The sequence below is a fragment of the Pteropus medius genome, unplaced genomic scaffold (assembly GCF_902729225.1).
Source record: "Pteropus medius unplaced genomic scaffold, Ma_sr-lr_union100, whole genome shotgun sequence".
NCBI lineage: Eukaryota > Metazoa > Chordata > Mammalia > Chiroptera > Pteropodidae > Pteropus > Pteropus medius.
The window spans coordinates 1523487-1544020 of NW_024351647.1; the positions used below are offsets into that span (position 1 = coordinate 1523487).

The window sequence follows — 20534 nt, forward strand, 5'->3', positions numbered from 1 at the left end:
ATCTTCGAGGTGACTTCTTAGATCCTACAGCAACATTCACCCCTACCATCTGAGATAGTTTTTCAGACAAGCAAAAAGGAGTTCATGGCCTGTCCCCCACCCCTTTTTTTGAGATAAGGATTTCTTCTGTTCCTTATGGCTAAAAAACCTTCATTAAAACAAACTGCTTCTTAGGTGTTGCCTGCAGAGGCTACAACAGACAATTGTAAACTTATATCTTGGCAATTAAACAAAGGGTGGAATATTTCCTAGTTGCTTATTTTAAAGTAGAACTTGATGTCATTGAACACCATTTGCATCCATATTCTTGTTGTTAATCATTTAGGACATCTGGCTTTCCACCCTCTTCTCACTTGTGATAATAGTATTGGCTTTGTAGGGTGGGTCTTTAGGAACTCAGCATTTGTGGAGAAAAAACGAATCAGATATAAGCTTACATCAAAGGACAAGATTGCCTCTGCTAGTTTATAGGGGTAGACTTTCTGATTATCTGTGCCAGAGACATAATCTTGATTGCATTGTCAACAAATTCAGTCTCCAAATAACTGAAGATTTTTATGGCTGGAGAAACTCCAGATATATAGCATAGGAGGGGAGGCAGGGATGAGGATGAGGTAATCCAGTCTGTGATCCATCTCTAGCATTTACAGGTTTCCCTCTTCATCAGATTTAGCTCCTACATCAAACTGGTATTTATCTAGGTGGGGAAGAGTAAACAGTGGGCATCCTGGGAATGGAGCTGGGTTGGCTTTTTTTTTTTTTTCTGAAATGAACTGAAAGAGAGGGCATTATGTAAGTTTGCATGAGATACTAAACAAATCTGGGTAATAAAATCCAAAGTTAAGTGAAATACTCTACAGGAAGACTTTTTTTTTTTTTATTCTGAGAGAGTAGACAGAAAAATGAACGTCAGTTTGGAAAAGGATATTTAGAGAATGGTAGAGGGAGAACTCATTTATAGTGAGAGGCTATGTTACCTAGTAGTTGGGCCCATACGATCTGGAACCAGACTACCTAGATTCAAATCCCAGGTCCACCAATTAGTAGCTATATGATCATGGAGAGGTTACTTAATTTCTCGGTTTCTTCATTTATTAAACAGAAATATCAATAGTAATTACCTCATAGGTTTGCTGTGAAGATTAAAAGAATTGATACATGTAATATGCATAGAGCAGTATCTGGCCCAGAGTAGGTGCTTAATAAATGCTAGTTATTACTATTATGTAAGATGTCACCTGGTGTGCCAACAAGACCAGCAAGATGCAGGAGAACTAGAGCTACAAATGTTCTATATTCTTTTCCTGATGAGAAAATCCAATACATTTACTCTTTGACTGTGGAATGTGTGTGTTTTGGCTAAAACAAGAAAGAAGATCCATAAAAAGGCTACTAAGATGAAGATGGGGCTTTCGTATAAGGAGAGAAAATAGATTGGGCTCTAGTCTGGAAAAATGAAGACTGAGATGCACTATGATGAATTTTATGAAGGACAGGAATAGCATGAATAATAACTTGTTTATGAAATACTAGAAAATTAGAATTGGTGTGAAAGACAAATACTTTGAGGTGAATACTTGAACAGATGGTTACTTCACTGTGTTTGCACAAAGTCATTCAGTTATGGAGCTCACCAGCTCAGGAGTTTCAAAGCAATTTGGATGAAGGATATGTGTCATGGTCCCTTAGCTATCAAGGGTAGTTAAGGAAGTTTGTGATAGAGCCCTAGTTTAGTCTAGTTCAGCATTTGTAAATAGCTTATATTAATGTAGTATCTAGCTACTTTAAAACACTCAGCAATGTTAATTCGTTGGATTACTACAACAGTAATTTACTGAGTTTATACTGTAGTCAAGGCTCTGCAGGGAATCAAAAGATGAGAAGGATGACTCGTGTTGAAGGTTCTGCTCTGTATTGCCACTCAGAAAACACTATAATTAAATTAATTTAATTTGAAGGCTTAATATATTTGGTTCACTTTTACTTATAATGTTTTGAGACCAGAGGATTTTTAGTTACTTTTTGAATTCATAATTAGTATTTTGAAGAAATTAAAGAAAAAAGTTCACTTTGTTATTGTCTTGTTTTCATAACTTCTACCCAAAACAGCTTACATTTATATTTATTTTTAGAGTAATTATTCATAAAAAGCCATTTTAGAGCTAAAAGTTAATTTAGAGATCTTCAGTTCCTCATTTCACAGCAGGAGACAGGTCTCTTAGGTGACATGCAAAGGTGGCAGAACTTGAATCCAAGCCCAAGTTCTAGTCTTCTGTGTTTTCTTTCCCATCAGTCTGCTTCCTCAGAGGATCAGGGTGATTGCATGGTAGGTAAGCTTATTTCTGTGTACACACAAACTCAAATGTGTTATGCTTCATCTTGGAGCACCCAGAAACAGATTTACTGTGAAGCCAATGAAGCTGAAGCATCAAGACGGCCCTCACTTGTATGAGCCTTGAGGGGGGAGAGGAAGCCAGGTTGTAATCAGAAAACATTTCTGCATAAGCATTTCTGGTAAATGCCCTAAAGAAATAATGTAAGGATGGACTCAACTTTCTAAGGCTCCAGTAATTTGTCATGATTTTTTACATTCTAAAAAAACCCCCTCACTTTTGTACTTATTTTCTGTTTGTAATTATATGTGTGTATGTGTGTTTGTGTGTGGCAGGCGTGTGTGTGTGTGTGTGTGTGTGTGTGTGTGTGTCTTAAAAGAAGTACCCTACTCCTGCTCCAAGATTATATAAATTTTAGGCTCCATAAAACCTGGATCTGCTTCTGATGCCCAAAGATATAATCAGTTGAGAATTTCATTTTAATATTTCTGATTTTTATTTTTAAATTAATTTTATGAAACAATTTGAATGCATTTAAATTACTTTTATTTTTGTTTTATTTTAAATTAACTTACAATTTTATTTTAATAATAAAATGGAGATAAAGTTGTGTTAAAATGTTTTAAAAATGGAAGCTCCTTGCCTCATCCTTCTCTACCTCTTAGTTTTGCTTTACAGAGTCAACCACTTTTAATTCCTTTAGATTTTTTCCTGTTTACCTCTTTATTGTTTCTTAATAATTTACTTTATTGATCAGTTTTATACCAATTTACAGTGATGTAAAGTTTTAAATCAATAATAAAATGGCATCATATTATTTTATCAATTATATATTGACTTCCTGTGATGGTAGCTAAAGATTTAACTTTGTTACTTCAGACAACCCTTTTCTCTCTTTCTATTTCCCCAAAATAGTTAAATCACAATTTTTGTTTACCTCAGTTATTACTATTCATATTGCAATGACTGTGGAAATATTATTTACAACCTAAGCAAGTAGTGTCCTATGGTATCCTTTCTTGTTTATTTGTTCTAGAGTTAATAATGATCTTTTTCTGCTTAATTTACTGTGTTATATATTTGAAACACTACCTTTTCTTTCTTTTCATATAGCTTTTTGTTCACTGAGTTCTTTTGTTTTTCCTTTTACTTAATTTTCTGTGTATCTTGCCAAATACATCATCAGAACTGTCAAGCATCTATCTTATCAATATTATTTGTGGAAGTGGTGAAACATATTAGATAAACTACCAATCTTTCACCTCCCCACCCTTTTCCCCCTAGAGACCTCCTTCTGTAATTCTTCATCCTCCTGCTCCAGGATGGATGGATTTTTTTCTAGTGTCTGGAAATTTCATATGATAAGCCTTTAGTGAGGATGTTTGGTAAGGATGACGCTCAGTGGGCTCTTTCTAAATCCTAGGGAATTGTCTACTTATTTTAAGCAATTTTATATAAGCAGATTTTGAAAGTGCATTTTAAGTATCTAGTACCATAAAAGGACAGATGGCCTTCATTTTTTTAGCTGACTAGATTTACAGAATAGGGTGAAAGGAGTGCTCCTAATAATAATGGATAAAGTACCACAACTGGATGCCTGAAATGTCTAGTGATTTAAAGCAGGATTTGCTAACATATAATTTAACTCCTATTTTTCTGATGTGTGTTAACCTTAGGGTGAATTATATGAATTTTGAATCCCAGATAATTATTAAGAATACATTCCCAGACAATTTCTTGTTATTTTCAAACTCATAAGGGCACTTGCCACTATGAAAACCAGTTTTTAATTTATAGAAGTTAAATATAATTTAAGACACACGATATATTTTAAAAGCATGATACAAAATTTGTTTTGCATACTATTTTTTGTTAGTTGCATTAGAAGCATTTCACAATAATGGGGAATTAACTACACTAGTACCAATTATAGCTTCCCCCCCAATACTTTATATATGCAGAATATTTGGTTAATTCTTATTAGATACTTCAAAGTAGGCCAATGGCTTTTTTTTTTTTACTTTACTAAAGTAGAAATTAAAGCCATTACTGTTAATGATTAGGTTTTCTTATGGAGGATTTTCTGTTATCAGATAATTCATTACAGGGTAAATGAGGATTTGTGTTTTCTTAGATAATCCAATATGTAAATCAGAGATGGTGCTGATTCTTTAGAGAAGGAAAAGATTATTTTCAGTGTGTTTCTGTGTAGTTTAATCTCATTCCTTTTTTGAGATTGTTGCAATTCAAGTGGCATGCTGTTCAGTTGAATTCTTATAGAACATAACCCTATACTTTCATTTGATTTATTTTCTGAGAACATCACTGGAAGAAAAAAGATTTTGAAATCCTTAAGATCTTGGTGGAAACACTCAATCCTGATAACCTTTACAAGCAGAGATTAAATGTGTTTGATCAAGTCCTCCTCCCAGAATGCACTGCTATTGGAATGCCCCTGGCCTCTGTCTAGGCCTGTAGCTTTGAAGCAACTACACATCTCAGGATGCACCACCCCTTCACCCTTCCTTTTCTGTCTTCAGTGGTATTGTCTGTTGAAAGTTGTGGACAGACATAGGAGTGGTGAATCCCTGGGGGCAAGTGTAGTCTACCCTGTTTGCCTGAGATTTTTTTTCCAGTTAAGAAATTGGATGGTGATGGGATTCACACCAAAGAGTGGTAGGAACAGAGAAATACCTACTGGAGATTATGGCAGGATTCCTGGCTGTTTATCGAAGAGTTCATTGCTTACTTCCTGCTTGATGTTCCAAGACTTATAAAACTGAAGGTGCTTTTCTAATATCTCTATTTCAGCTCAAGTTACCTCTATGCATAGAGAGAGTATTGGTTAATTTGGTGCAGTAATTCATTTCCATCAGTGTTGTGGGACCTTTTCCTGGATTTTAGCATATGAGATTGGTTCTAAACTTTTTCTCTAGGGATGGTGTACATTTCTCCTGCAATTCTGGATTCTTTAAAATGAATGATTTTGCTGAGTGTTTTGCATAAGGGGTTTCTGGACACTTGCATTTATATTTTATTACTGGAAGCTTACCAAAAATAAATGTTTACTCAGTCAATTGACTATGAAAATTTTTGGTTTGTTTCATCAGTTAGATTCAACATCGGGTCTCTCTGAGGAACAGTTAAGGTGTCTTCTGGATGAATGTACATTCAAACAAAAATCCATGATTCGACTTTCTTCAGAAAGAGAAAAGAAGGACATTGAGGATATTATGCCTGAATCCCCCCAGCTCTCAAGATCTATCCTCTCTGAGTTACCAACTATGTCAGAAACAGAGGTCAGAAGCACCAAGGTGGAAGATGTAAATATGCATGAGAATGCAGAACGTAAAACATCTACAGGCTACTATCTCACCAAAGCCTTGACTGGGCATTACATGTCACAAGCTCTTGTCATCGAAGCTGAGAATATGAAATGCCTCCAATTTTCCAAGGATGAGGTTTTTAGTGATACAAAAGACTATTTTATGTCAAAGACTCTTGGCATCGGAAGACTGAAAAGGCCTTCTTTCTTGGATGATCCACTGTATGGCATCAGTGTGAACCTTTCATCCGAAGACCAACATCTGAAACTCAGCCTTTCAGAGAAACCAAAAACAGGTAAGGCTTGGAGAGTATGTGTTTTGGTGAATAATTCTTACTAAAAATCTCAATGTAAAAGTATTATAGTTTAAAGTAGAGTAGGATAAGGAGGTATATTTGTGAGTCACAGATGACGTCGATTAAGAGCATGTAAACATAAGAATATATTTATCAATGTTTGTATGAGATCAACGTTGAGATTAGTACTCTTATGAAATATATTATTAATGATAATTAACATATTCTTTTTTAAAATTGGTATAAAATTGGTATATAATATTATATAAATTTCAGATGTACGATGTTGTAATTTGATATCTGTATATACTTCAAAGTGATTACCAGAAAAATCTAGTTACCATCCTTCACCGTACAATTGACCTCCTTTACTCATTTCACCTACCCCTAATCAACTTCCCCTCTGGCAACCACCAGTCTGTTCTCTGTATCTATGGGTTTGTTTTTGTTCATTTGTTTCTTTTTTTTTTCTTTAGATTACACATATGAGTGAAATCATATGGTATTTGTCCTTCTCCATTGGACTTTTTTCTCTTAACACCCTCAAGGTCCATCCATATCATCACAGATGTCAAGATTCCATTCTTTTTTATGGCTGAGTAGTATTCCAGTAATACACACACACACATGCACACACACACATATCACATCATTTTTATTCATTCATTGATGGACACTTAGATTAACACATATTCTTGATGGTTATCCAGAAATCAATGTTGATTTCAGAGGAAAAGAGAAATTAGTTTGAATAGATATAAGAATTTGAATAGATTTGCTTAGTATTTCAACTTCCAAACTTCAGTGATGAAAATTTGTTCTAAGGAATGAATTTGTAAAATGCCATTTATTCTTGCACTTTTATGAGTTTCTGTATGCAGACTTCCCATCTCAGCTACTTGTATATTCTCAGGTATTTTGTGTTAATCCAGTGTTGCATCTTACGCAGTGATCCAGGGTGCAAATACTATGGGCAGTTTTTGACATAAACAAATTTCAATTATTTATCGATGTTAGAGGTCTAACATAGTCTGTATTTTTTGAATCTATTTAAATAGCTTCAACTTTTCCTCTAATGTAGATTAAATATATTATCTGTCAAATCTATATCTACCTATTACTTATTAAATCTATCATCTGTTAATTCTGGACTAACCCCTCAGTCCTGTATTTCTACCTGCCTGCAAGGCAAGTTCATCTGGATATGGCCTCAAACTAATTTCCTCATCTTTCTTTCAACTCATATTTTCATCTTAACCTCTGTTCCCTCAATCACTCAGGCTCAAAATCTGCATCATCGTTGCATCTTCTCTCTCCCTTGCTTTCCACTTTCAATCTTCAAACATTGTTTGTCTCCTCCTGCAGCGTCTCCCATGTCCATCCCTTCCTCGCACTTCCTACTGCCTCGACTGGACCAATGCAATAACCCTCTGTCAGGCTTCCCTGCCTCTTGTCTCTTCCCTTCCTCTTGTCATTGTCAACCACCACTAAACTAATTCCCCCAAAGAACAGCTTTGATATCCATACTTCCCAGATCAAAAAGCTTCTATGGCTCTCTACTGCCTAATGAATGAAATCTGAATTCTTTCACTTGATGTTCAAGGCCTCCATAATGTGACCTGAAGTTCTCTTCCTACTCAATCTCTGACTAGTCCCTAGATGTTCTTCAGGTTATAGCTGATCTGGTCTCAGGATTTCCTGTGTTCCTCAGGAATGCTCAGGTACCCCTTCAACTCTGAATGTAACCTTCCCTGGTCCCCTCTTTTAAACATTTTATTTCTCCTCTGAATGTCCCAGAGCACTGGTTCCCTATCAGATCATTTTACACACACTGTCTTGACCTTGTTATGCACACACATATCTTCTCTTCCTTAAAATTGTGTGACGTCTTTGAGGACAGAGATCCTGTCTTCTGATTGATTGTTATATCCAAAGTGCTGCCTTAAACCAGGGGCCTATTTAATACATAAAAGAATTTAAATTATCCAGTTTTAGAATACAGTGAAAATATGGTTTACATTTGTTCTTCACATTATGAACTAAAGCTGGTGGTATCACAAAGAATTATGCAAGCCTTACATTCTATATAAAGATCTTGAGCTTTTTTAAAAATGAAATTTTATAAACTATAAAGTTTTTATCCAGTAGCAGAATTCACTCACAACATGTAATTCAGTAAGATGGGTGCGGTCTGCTTTCCCCCACCAAAGATTTTCATTTAATAAACACAAGAACAAAATACAAAAACTTTGCTCTACTCTAAAATTTTAGTGTATTTTCTTTCTTCTTAGACAAAAGGTTTTTATTAGAGAGGAAATATCTGCATCACCTCTTTGTTTACCCCAATCCAACTTGCTTAATTGGATGTATATGGGGGCCTCATTCCCATTTAGGATCATTTCCATATGGGATCAATGTGTGTGTGTGTGCGGGGGAGGCTTTAGAACAGCATTTTGCTAAGATACAGCTTTACCTCCATGTGAATGTGCATCACACTGATGGTATATCTATTGCTGAGCAGAACATGACAAGATGGAATGAACTAAAATTTAATGTGAGTTAATGGAAAGAAGCTATGGTGGCTTATTTCTAACTCCACAGAACATGTCTCTGATGGCACCAGATAATCCTAATGTATGATTGTAACAACCTTGTGTCTGGAGGATTAAGATGGCATAGAAGTGAATATGTGCACCATATTTTATTTTCTGTTCATTACATAACAAACCTTAAGGAATAGGTCCTACATTATCATTTTGAGTGTGTTAGCATATCTAAACTTAGAGTTTTTATTTTACTAATCTCAGCATTTATGATTATTAAAATAATTTGCTAATAAATTTTATTCTAAAATACTAAATTGTACATTATGTACTTTCTACAAAAGTGTACACCAAAATCTAATGCTAAACCAGTTTTCTGGGCAAAAAGCCCTTTAAAGATGAAATGGTAATGGAGAGTTGCAGTGTGTTCAGCTGTTACATTATATCCTGGCTCTTTCTCGGGAAATAGATACATGTGAATGTGATTCACAGTAGATTTCTATAAGACAGAAAAGAAAAAAATACCATTTGTCATTTTCTCTTTCAATAACAAATATTATTGGTATGTAATTTTCTTTTCCTTGATGAACTGAGGTCTGTTACAAGTGTTAAAATTCTGCTTCTAAAACGCAGAGTCAGATAATACTTCAAAGGAGAACCAAACCTAATGGCACTGAGGACCAATTTAAATCATGGTATTGAAAAATGAGTCTTTACTTCACAGCTGTATTAAGTTTCCACTGCGAAATACATCATGTTTCATGTTTGTACGTTAAGTTTAATGGTAACTACTGTTATTTGACTTTCTGGATACAAGGTTCAGTAAATTCAGTGTTGTACTCACTCACTGTTGGGGTTCTAGGGGATCAAAAATAGCACCTTCTCTTTCCCACCTGGATCAGAACCAACTGAAAGAGAGATGGGTCCCAGCGAATGGAGATCAAAGAGATTGGCTTTATTGCTGATGAAATGTAGGGGATTGTTGTGACTTGAGTAGGCAGCCAGGTTTCCTAATGCTGCACCACCAAAGTAAACCTACACATCCAGTCACTGGCAGAAGCGAAGAAATCTCAAGTCCCACCTGTGGAGACCTGTTCATGTGAAACTAATAGTATGGAGGAGCAAAGAAGCACCCTTGGAGGGGATGCTGACTCCCTTGGAGGAAGGTGCTGCCCCGAGTGTGCCATTTCTTCCTCCAAACTCACCAATCAAAATAACTGGCTCTTCTTTGCATCGGGAGAGTATTGGGGGGTGGAGTGAGGTCAGATGCCTCCCCACTATAAGTTCCTCCACATGGGAGCATGAGGAAAGTGAGAAGTAAGTGTTCCATGGTACCACTTAATGTCAGAACCACTGCTGTGTACGCTGGCACTTGAGAAGGAAAATACTTCAGTATATTATTTAGTCAAATGCTCTTATGCTGAATTGCTTTCTAGATCATAAAAAAGGCATGTATGCATGCACAGTATTCTTTTTTTGACATAAAGCACTTGAACTACTTATTAACAGAAATTCATTTAATAAAGAGTAAAACATAAATAACAAGTAACAAAAATAGAATAGGGCAAAAAAAGGTTACAAAGTTATATAGTAAAGGAGACAGAACTATATTAATTCTTCGAGGAAAACAGTGGAATTTCCCATAGGATCCATTTAGTGAATAGTGTTCTTAAAAATACTATAACAAATACAAAAATGAGTTAGGTGAGGTTGTTTTAAAAATAACATCCCTAAGTGAAAACTAGAATGACCAACTGTTTTGGTTTGCTCAGGAGTGTCCTGGTTTTACCATGGAATGTCCCTTGTCCCAGGAAACCCTCACTTCCTAGAAAACTGGGGTGGTTGGTTGCTCTAAATTGAAACAGAACATAGAAAAATTACCCAAAGGACAAAGCTAACAGTCCAGGCTAGAACCTAGAAGAGCAGAGTGGTGCCTGGCTTACCTACCCACTGGCACGATCTGTCTTGGAGTGTGGGCTCTGGGTAAGGGATATCTGGGTTTGAATCCTTGCTCTGGGTAAGGGATATCTGGGTTTGAATCCTTGCTCTGCAGGTGATCTTAGGCAAATTACTTAATCTCACTCTCCTCTACACTTTGGGTTCATTATAAGTAAGATGGCTTAATATTTACCCTACAGAGTTATAATAAGATCAAATGAGAAAATTTACATAAAATGATTAGGTCAGTGAGTGGACTTGGTTGGCTTACATGGTCTTTAATGTGTAATCAGGAGATTTCCTGTAAATGTCTGGATTTCTGACTTTTCTGACAAATCAGCAGATCCTTCCACTAGTGAGGCAAGCGGAGTAGCAGATGTTCCTTTAGAAGGGGCATGTAATCTCCAGGAAGATATAGTCTGGATCTGGCCCTCTCTACTTCACGGGCTTGGCCCTTTGGAACCCTGTGAGCATTATTCCTAACCAGATTGAGCATTGGGGTTATCTGGGGAGTTTTTTGCTTGTTTTATACCTATGTCGAAGGCTCTAGCCAGACTTACTGAAATCAGAATTCCTGGTATGGAACGTTCAGACTGTCAGATTAATGCAAACCACAAGCTTTTGCTGTGAATATTTGAGAAATATGGGTTTCAGTTTAGATGTAAGAAAGTTAATTATGTTATCCTATTGTGGTCCTCACATAGAACAAGTTCTATCAAAATTGGCAACTATACAATCTGAATATACCTCATATTGAAATTCTGCCCATCAAAGTTTTATTTGATTCTAACTTGCTCAATAAAGGCTGGTTGCAGGTGGATTGACTTTTGGCAATGCTGCTGCGGTGGTTTGAAGGGGACATGTGTTAATATATGTTATTCTTCATACCACCTGAATAGTTTCAAAGAAACTAGGTTGTATTGAGAAAGTTTTCTTTGTTATAATATAGTCTTACTGGTTTGCAGTGAGGCAGTGAAATTCTAAAAATAGTAATACTATTAGCTAATTTTTTTCTTTTAGAAATGTTTTGGCTTGCTCTTAGGGAAATACTTAACTTGTTGCTTTGATGGAGTGTTTCTCTGTGTGCGCCTTCAGGCCTCCCTATTAGTATTTGTTAAATTACTTTTCCAAGGCTGCTAATTCCTTCTTAGATGCTCTTAACTTAAACCTCATCCAAAGTTTATTTGATCAAAATATCAGAGCTGCCATATTAGAAATTTCCAGCGTTTCTTTTTTATATATTACATTAGTACATAGTAAGTTTACATTTGATGACTTTATCTTTTCAAGTTATTTTTTAACTAATTTTCTTTAGTCCAATTCTTCTTGAGATAAACTGTTCATGTACATATTTGCCACTTTGCTACATATTAATTATCATTTTCTCATTTTGATAGTAGTGTGAACAGTGGCATATTGGAGAGTTTTAATATTTAATATACTTGTCACTTTATCAGTTATTGGGAACTTCTGATTCCATTGCTTTATTCAAATTGGGTAAAATGAAAAATTACTGAAGATCGTCTGACTAGACGAGCAGTATTGTCATTATCTGGGTGCTTATTAGAAATGTGGAGTCCCAGGCCCTGCTCCAGATCTACTGTATCAGAGTCTAATTTTAACAAGATGCCCTCACCAGGTGATTTGTATGCAGGTTAAAGTGTGAAAAGCTCTAGACTAGATATGGTTTACTAGTCACTCTACTTTAGGATTGTAAAAAATATTAGCATATGTGGCGGTAGTGAAAATAACAGAAGGTATCTTTTTTCCTGTCTGCTCAATCCATGCTTGTTTTCATTTTGATGAAGAAACTACCTTAAATTTCATTCTGATGAAGATACTACCTCTCCAGATTGCCTTCTCTCTCCAGCCATCCCTATTGTCCTTTTGGGTAACCTTCCCCTTAGCCACTGAGAGCAAGCATGTCCTAACTTGAGTTCTCTACTCTTTCATGGTTAATATTTTATTTGGAGACACATATAGCCAGTATGGGATCATTTAAGCTTTGTATACTTGTGATTTTTAGATATTCCTACTTGGTATCTGCCTCAAATCTTTCTGACATTTTAAGCTATACTGAGTCCATTCCTTAGGCAGCACTTCTTACTTCTGGTTGCACGTTAGAATCACCTGGTGAGCTTTAAAACAGATTAATACGTTGATTATATCCCAAATGAATTAAATAAATTGCTAAGGTTTGACTCATCAGTACTTAAGTCACTTTCTGAGAGCGGGGTCTGGGTGATTCTGTTATGTAGTCATACTTCCATGTCATTGCTCTTGGTTCTTCATCTTATTCATTAAGGACATTAGTATATAAAATGAGTAGGACATAATCACTACTCTGAATTATTTCATAGTCTGTTGTTGAAGGCAGGCACTTAAGCAGATAGTCACAGTAGGGTGGGACAATTATAATAAGAGTTTTAGGACAAAGTACATGGCAACACTGCAAAGGGGATGATGAAAACTTGGAAGATGGGAAATGGGAAGGTGGTATTCAAGTTACGCCTCCAGGGATGAGGGGTCCTTTTCTGGGTAGGCAAGGAGAACACTCTAGATGGTAGGAATAGTACTTATGAAGGCATGAAGTCATGGTCTCATCATTCCTCACCTTCAGTGAGGTCTGCTTCATATTCATCCTGCCTTCCTCTACAACTTGTTTAATATTTCTTCTCTGTGGGTCGACAATATCACTATATTTTTTGTTTTACTCTCTGCAACTACAAATCATTTAACCTTAATTGTTAGGTTGATTTTTTTTTTAAATAACAGCTTTGTTGACATATATTTTATATACCTATATTAGATTCCTGTGGTTGCCAAAACAAATTATCACAACAGAAATTTATTATCTCATGGTTTTGGAGGCCCAGAGTTGAAATCAAGGTGTCAGCAAGGCCACACTCTGCTTGAAGGCTCTAGAGAACGCTTTCTTCTTCCGATTTCTCAGGCTGTTGACATTCTTTGGTTTCCTGCTTTGTGGTCACATCACTCCGATCTCTGCCTGTCTTCATATTGCCTTTTTCTCTGTGAGTCTCGAATCTCCCTCTGTTCTTATTAGGACATTTGTTATTGAATATAAGGCCCTCCTGGATAATCCAGGATGATCTCGTCAAGATCCTTAGCTTAATTACCTCTGCTAAGACCCTTGTTCCAGGTAAGGTAACTTTCACAGGTTCCAAGGATTAGGATGTGGACATAACTTTTTTTGAGCAACCATTCGACAATACTATCCAAGTCAGTGGTTTTTAGTATATTCACAGAATTGTGTGTTCTTCACCACCATCAATTTTACATTTTCTTCACCCCTAAAACAAACACTGTACCCATTAGCAGTCACTCGCCATTTTCCCCAACCTTTTAGCCTCAAGCAATCACTAATCTACCTTCTGTCTCTGATTTCTCCTGGTCTGGACATTTCTTGTAAATGGAATCATGTACAATATGTGGCTGTTGTTTCTGCTTACATTTAACATAATGTTTTCAAGGTTCAACCATGTTGTAGCATGTATTAGTACTCCATTCCTTTTTTATTGTTGAATAATATTCTGTTGTATGGATATGCCATACACATTTTATTTATCCATTCATTAATTGATGGACATTTGGGTTGTTAATATTCCTTCACTGTTATATGTAATGCTGCTATGAATATTGGTGTACAGATTTTGGGTGGATGTATGTTTTCATTTCCCTTGGGCATGTACCTAGGAGTAGAATTGCTGGATTTATAGTAACTGCTATTCTATTTTGCAAAGCAGCTGCACCATTTTAGATTCCCACTAGCAGCGTATGAAGGTTCCAGTTCCTCCTGATTCTTTTTTTATTGTTTTTCATTTGGTTCTGTTGTCAATACTGCCTTTTCTGATAACCTTCTCACTAACATTGCTAGAAGAATATTTCCATTTCACTTTTGTTAGTGTCATAATTTTTTTCTCACATTGAAGAAATGAAAGGTGATCAGTTCTTATCTACTCTATATTATTTATTTTGGGTTTTACCCTACTTCTCAGACTTAGTTCAAAGCAAAAAAAAAAAATTTCTTTTTGATGTCTATCTCCAAATCCATAACCATTTTAGCTCTCAAAACACAAAACGTTCTCCCTTGGCTGTAAGCTTAATGAAGGCAGGTGCCTTATCTTTCATTTTTTCCTGTAAACTTTGTATGTAGCTTATGGTGACTGTCCAATAAATATTAAGAATGTGGTTATTGTCTCATGTGTAAAAGGATTTAATGTTTTATAGGCTGAATGATTTTTCTTAATTATGTACACATTTCTTATTGCCTAACAACTTTGGTTATTGTTTTTCATGTGCAGATGAACAAGAGATTGAAGATATGACAGAAGAATGTAAAGAATCTTAAGCAAAGACTTGCTGGCTGGGGTGTGCTTTAAGAAAGTTGGTAAATTAAGTTAATTTATACTTTTTCTGATTCTTTGAATTCAATGAATGCATTGTAGAGACCATTCTTCAAATGATTTTAATATTTGGATTCTTTCTGGATTGCATTTCATTGATATTATTGTTCAATGGTTTTCTTCATTGAAATTCCTGAGAAAATTGTTTTTTATTACTAATCTTGCAACATCAGGAATACATTATAGAAGCCAACATTTTATCTATCTGTATTTTAAAACTGGTTGAAGTGTTATGATTGTTTTGTATTTGATTTTATATGTTACAACTTTACTGTGATTCAGACAAGTTTAATCACTATGAATTTTTGTTTTGGCCCGGGTTTTCCTTGTTTTCCTCCTCTCTCATGCCTGTTAAGTAAGTACAACTTGCCATAGAAAGAAATGAATTTTCTCAATAAAGCAAAGTTCGGATAGCTTTTACTATCTTATTAGCAATGATACCTTTCTTAAGGAGGAGTTTGAATTATACGATATATTACTTTCGATTTGCTATCTTTGAGAGTTTGCCTTTTAGAATGCAGCAAATAAAGATCAGCTACTTTAAAAAATTCTGTGGTACTAAGAGAGAAGGTTTGTCTAGTTACACGTCAGTAACTTGGATTCATGAGAATATTTCATGTCAACGCTGCATATGATGAATTGACATTAGAACTAGAAGTCCAATTTATTTTTGATTTAAAAAAAAAAGAGCTGGCTATTGTGCTGCCTTTAATGAAATTTGGAGTAGTATATATGTATTAGTGTATATGTGTTATTATTTTTTGTTTGCACATTTTCATCCCTTGATATTGGATACTGTTAGTGATTGCCTACATCAAATTTCCTTGACTTTTAGAATGAAGAATTCTGTAGCTACTATTTTCAGAGAAATCGATAAGCAATTTCTTTTGTGAGCCTCCTCTTTCAATTTACATTAAAATAGCAATGATTCATGCTAATGTCTGTGTTACAATGTAATTTATCTTGATGCTCAGAGGTTTGCTGTGGGGGTGCCAGTAGAAGTTAAAAGTTGTGGTTTTAAACTCTCATAGGAATGACATGTGTTGTAGGGTTTGGGTCAGAACAGTCAGAGGGGAGAGGAGATATGGGTAGGACTTTGGAGTAGTGGCAGAGAGGAGCCATTTTTGCCTTTCAAAAGAGCTCAGCTTTCTAAACCAGTGTGCTTGTGCTATTCGGTGTGTGTGTGTGTGTGTGTGTGTGTGTGTGTGTGTGGTGTGTATGATAGAATGGTGGAGAGAGCTTATGGCTTTATAATGTGTTTTTGCAAATGGTATTTGGGGCATGGTAAGACTTTATGTTCCAGGAGTTTGAGAGAGCAGAAGGAAAATAGAATGATCCTAAGTGACGAATTTTACCATTACAAGAGATGACACCATTCCACAGCATGTCAACTGAAGGTCCCTCTAACAAGGACTGGTAAGCTGAACTTATAATTCAACATGAAGGCTTCAGATTAAAGAAGAAACGTTACTCTGATAGGGAGAGAAATTGTTCTTATTAAAAATCAGTGTTTTTATTTTAATGTTCCCTTTAGACCTAGTGATAGAACAAGATAGAGGTGAAAAACTAAGAAAGAACAAGAGCTTATTCATTTCAAGAATGAACTTAGGATTTTAAAATTTGAGGTTTGTGGACTTAAGATTTCTCAAGAAGACTATTGGCACCACTTTGATTGTGAATCTCCACAGGGCCTGAAGTTAATGCCCTTCAATCCATCTCTCTCTGAATCACATAAACAGTTGCAGGAAAAAAAAGCTAGCGACTTGATGTGATGCTTTTAATTTTTTCCCATATTACCGAATTTAATAAACAGTCCTCTTAAAAATATATACTTAAGAAGCAAGTAAAAAAACGCAAGACAAAGAAAAAGTACAGGATAGCATATTTAGGAGAAACAATTCATAAAATAAAGTAGAAGTAGAATTTGGAGAGCAATTACAATGTGTTCTCTAAGAAAGGAAAGAAGATATTTCATGGAAATAGTATAATTCTCAACAATAAAGTTAACAGACAAAGTTTCAACATTGCAGAAAGTAATTTAAAAAGTCAGTTATGTTGTAATTAGCGGAATGAAAGATAAGGCCTAGAAAAATAAACTGGGTATGCTGCATGCCTAAAATAGAATTTCTTTTAAGGAGAATTAAAAATTTTAAAAGTTTTTAAATTACAATTGACATACAATATTATACTAGTTTCAGATATGCAACACAGTGATTAGACATTTATATAACTTAAATGATTACCCCGATCATTGACTCTATTCCCTATACTGTACTTTACACCCCCATGACTATTTTTATAACTGACAATTTGTACTTCTTAATCCCTTTACTTTTTCCACCCATCTTCCCAACTCCCCTTCTATCTGGCACCCATCAATTTGTTCTCTGTATGTATGAGGCTGTTTCTGTACTTCGTTTTTTAGATTGCACATGTAAGTGAGATGATATGGTATTTATCTCCATTTGACTTATTTCACTAAGCATAATACGCTTTGGGTCCATCTATGTTGTTGCAAGTGATAAGATTTCATTTTTTTTTTATGATGGAGTATTATTTCATTGTATATATATGTACCACCTCTTTATCCAATCGTCTATTGATGGGCATCTAGGTTGCTTCCATATCTTGGCTATTGTAAATAATGCTGCAGAGAACAAAGGTGTGTATATAACTTTTAATGTTTTGGGTTTCTTCAGATAAATACCTAGAAGTAGAATTGCTAGGTCATATGGTGGTTCTATTTTTAATTTTTTGAGGAATCTTCATACTGTTTTTCATAGTGGCTGTACCAATTTACAATCCCTTTTCTCCACTTCCTTGCCAACACTTTTTGTTTGTTGATTTACTGATGATAGCCATTCCGACAGGTGTGATGTGATATCTCATTGTGGTTTTGATTTGTATTTCCCTGATGCTTAGTGACACTGAGCGTCTTTTCATATGTCTGTTGGCCATAAGTATGTCCTCTTTGAAGAACTGTCTATTCAGGTGCTCTGCCTTTTTCTTTTTGGTGTTAAATTGTATGGGTTCCTTATATATTTTGGATATTAACCCCTTATTGGATGTATCATTGGCGAATATCTTCTCCCATTCAGTAGGCTGTATTTTTGCTTTGTTGATTTCCTTCACTGTGCAAAAATTTTAGTTTAACATGGTTTCATTTTTTTTCCCCTTCTGTTTTCCTTGCATGAGGAGACATATCCAAAACAATATTACTAAGAGCAAGGTCAAAATGTTAAATGCCTATGTTTTATTCTAGGAGTTTTATGGTTGCGGGTCTTAATGTTTAAGTCTTTAATCCATTTTGAGTTTATTCTTATATATGGTGTAAGAAAGTAATCCAGTTATATTCTTTTGCATGTATCTGTCCAGTTTTCCCAACACTATTTATTGAAGACACTGTCTTTGTCCCATTGTAAATTCTTGCCTCCTTTGTTGTAGGCTAAATGACCATATAGGGGTGAGTTTATTTCTGGAGTTTCTATTCTGTTCCATTGATCTGTGTGTCTGTTTTTATGCTAGTACCATGCTGTTTTGATTACTATAGACTTGTAGTATAGTATGATATCAAGTAGTGTGATACCTCCAAGTTTGTTCTTCTTTCTCAAGATTGCTGTGACTGTTCTGGGTCTTTTGTGGTTCCATATAATTTTAAGATTATTCTAGTTCTGTGAAAAATCCCATTGGTATTTTGATAGGGATTGCATTGAATATGTAGATTCATTTGAGTAATTTGGACATTTTTATGATATTAATTCTTCCAATCCATGAGCATGAAATATCCTTCTATTTATTTGTATCTTCTTCAATTTCTTTCTTCAGTGTCTTATAGTTTTCTGAGTACAGAACTTTTACCTCCATGGTTAAATTGATTCCTAGGTATTTTATTCTTTTCGATGCTATTTGTGGGATTGTTTTCTTAATTTCTCTTTCAGTTCATTTTTGGTATATAAAAATGCAACCGATTTTTGCATATTAATTTTGTATCCTGCTACTTAATTTATTAGTTCTAGTAGTTTTTTGGTTGATTCTTTAGGTTTTTTTTCTATACGATATCATGTCATCTGCAAATGACAGTTTTGTTTATTCCTTTCCTATTTGGATGCCTTTTATTTCTTGTTTGATTGCTGTTGCTGGGACTTCCAGTTCTTTGTTGAATAAAAGTGGTAAAAGTGGACATCCTTGTCTTGTTCCTGATTTTAAAGGATAAGCTCTCAGCTTTTCACCATTGAGTACAATGTTAGCTGTGGGTTTGTTATACATGACCTTTATTTCATTGAGGTTATGTTACCTCTATCCTCATTTTGCTGAGAGTTTTTATCATAGATGAATATTGAATTTTGTCAAATGCTTTTTCTGCATCTGTTGATTTGATGATATAATTTTTATCTTTCATTTTGTTTATGCGGTATATCACGTTAATTGACTTGTGAATATTGAACCAACCTTGCATTCTGAGGATAAATCTCACTTGATTATGGTGTATGATCTTTTTAATGCTGAATTTGGTTTGCTGATATTTTGTTGAGGATTTTTGTGTCTATGTTTATCAGGGATATTGGCCTGTAATTTCCTTTATTTGAAGTCTCTGTCTGGTTTTGGCATCAGAGTACTGTGGCCTTGTAAAAATTAGTATGGGAGCCTTCCCTCTTCTTCACCTTTTTTGTAATAGTTTGAGAAAGTAGGTATTAATTCTTCTTTTAATGTTTGGAAAAGTTCACCTGTGAAGCCATCTGGTCCAGGGCTTTTGTTTTTTGGGAGTTTGATTACTGATTCAATTTTGTTAGTAGTTATCAGTTCAGATTTTCTGTTTCTTTCTCAGTCAACCAAGGAAAATAGTATGTTTCTAGGAATTTATCCATTTCTTTCAGGTTGTCCAATTTGTTAGCGTATAATTGTTCGTAGTATTTTCTTATAATCCTTTGTATTTATGTGGTGTTGGTTGTCACTTTTCTTTCATTGCTGATTTTATTTATTTGGGCTCTCTCTCCTTTATGAATCTGGCTAAAAGTTTATCAACTTTGAGAATCCTTATATCAGTGTTTTGAACTCTGTATCTGGTACATTGCTTGTCTCCATTTTGGTTAGTTCTTTCTCTGGAGTTTTGTCCTGTTCTTTCATTTAGATCATGTTTCTTGGTCTCCTCCTTATGGCTGCCTCTCTGTGTTTGTTTCTATGTATTAGGAAGATCTTCTATATCTTCCAGTCTTGGCAGAGTGGCCTTGCGTAGTAGATTTCCTGTGAGGCCCAGTGACACATTCTTCCTGTTCACCTGAGCCAGGTGCTCTAGGAGTGTCCTTTGTGTGGGGTGTGTGTGCCCTCTTCTTGTAGTTGAGCTTTGATCGCTGTTGACACATCAGTGGGTGGAATTGACCCTCAGGCTGACTGGCTACGAAGACTGGCTGTGACTATGCCAGACAAGCTGTTGTGCGGGGGCTGACTCAACAGAGCAGGAGTTGCTTTTGTGAGACTCTAGTGCCAGCCAAGTCCACACTTCAGATATGTCATTTGTGGAGCTGGTTGGGTGGTACTCTGGTGTGATCTGAAACTAGCTACCAGGTTTGTTGGTTCTATAGCCTCTTGGGAGGGGCTCTGGTGCAGACCAAGTTCAGCTGTCATTCGTTCCCCACTTGTGGCCACCAGGTGAGAGCTACGAAGTGATCTGCAGTTGG

General features: G+C 35.5%; 1 protein-coding gene across 3 annotated transcripts in view; it reads left to right on the plus strand.

Annotated features, from left to right (window-relative positions):
• FSIP1 (fibrous sheath interacting protein 1) overlaps positions 1-20534 on the plus strand; it is a 160856-nt gene that overhangs the window by 136949 nt on the left and 3373 nt on the right. For 2 of the 3 annotated variants that reach the window (XM_039843929.1, XM_039843927.1), the window contains exons 11-12: positions 5444-5954; positions 14758-15279. In XM_039843929.1, coding sequence (XP_039699863.1) covers positions 5444-5954; positions 14758-14804 — 558 coding nt within the window. In that variant the 3' untranslated portion in view covers positions 14805-15279. Of the gene's footprint in view, positions 1-5443; positions 5955-14757; positions 15280-20534 lie in introns of those variants that run through there. The other variant, XM_039843928.1, reaches the window with a different exon arrangement.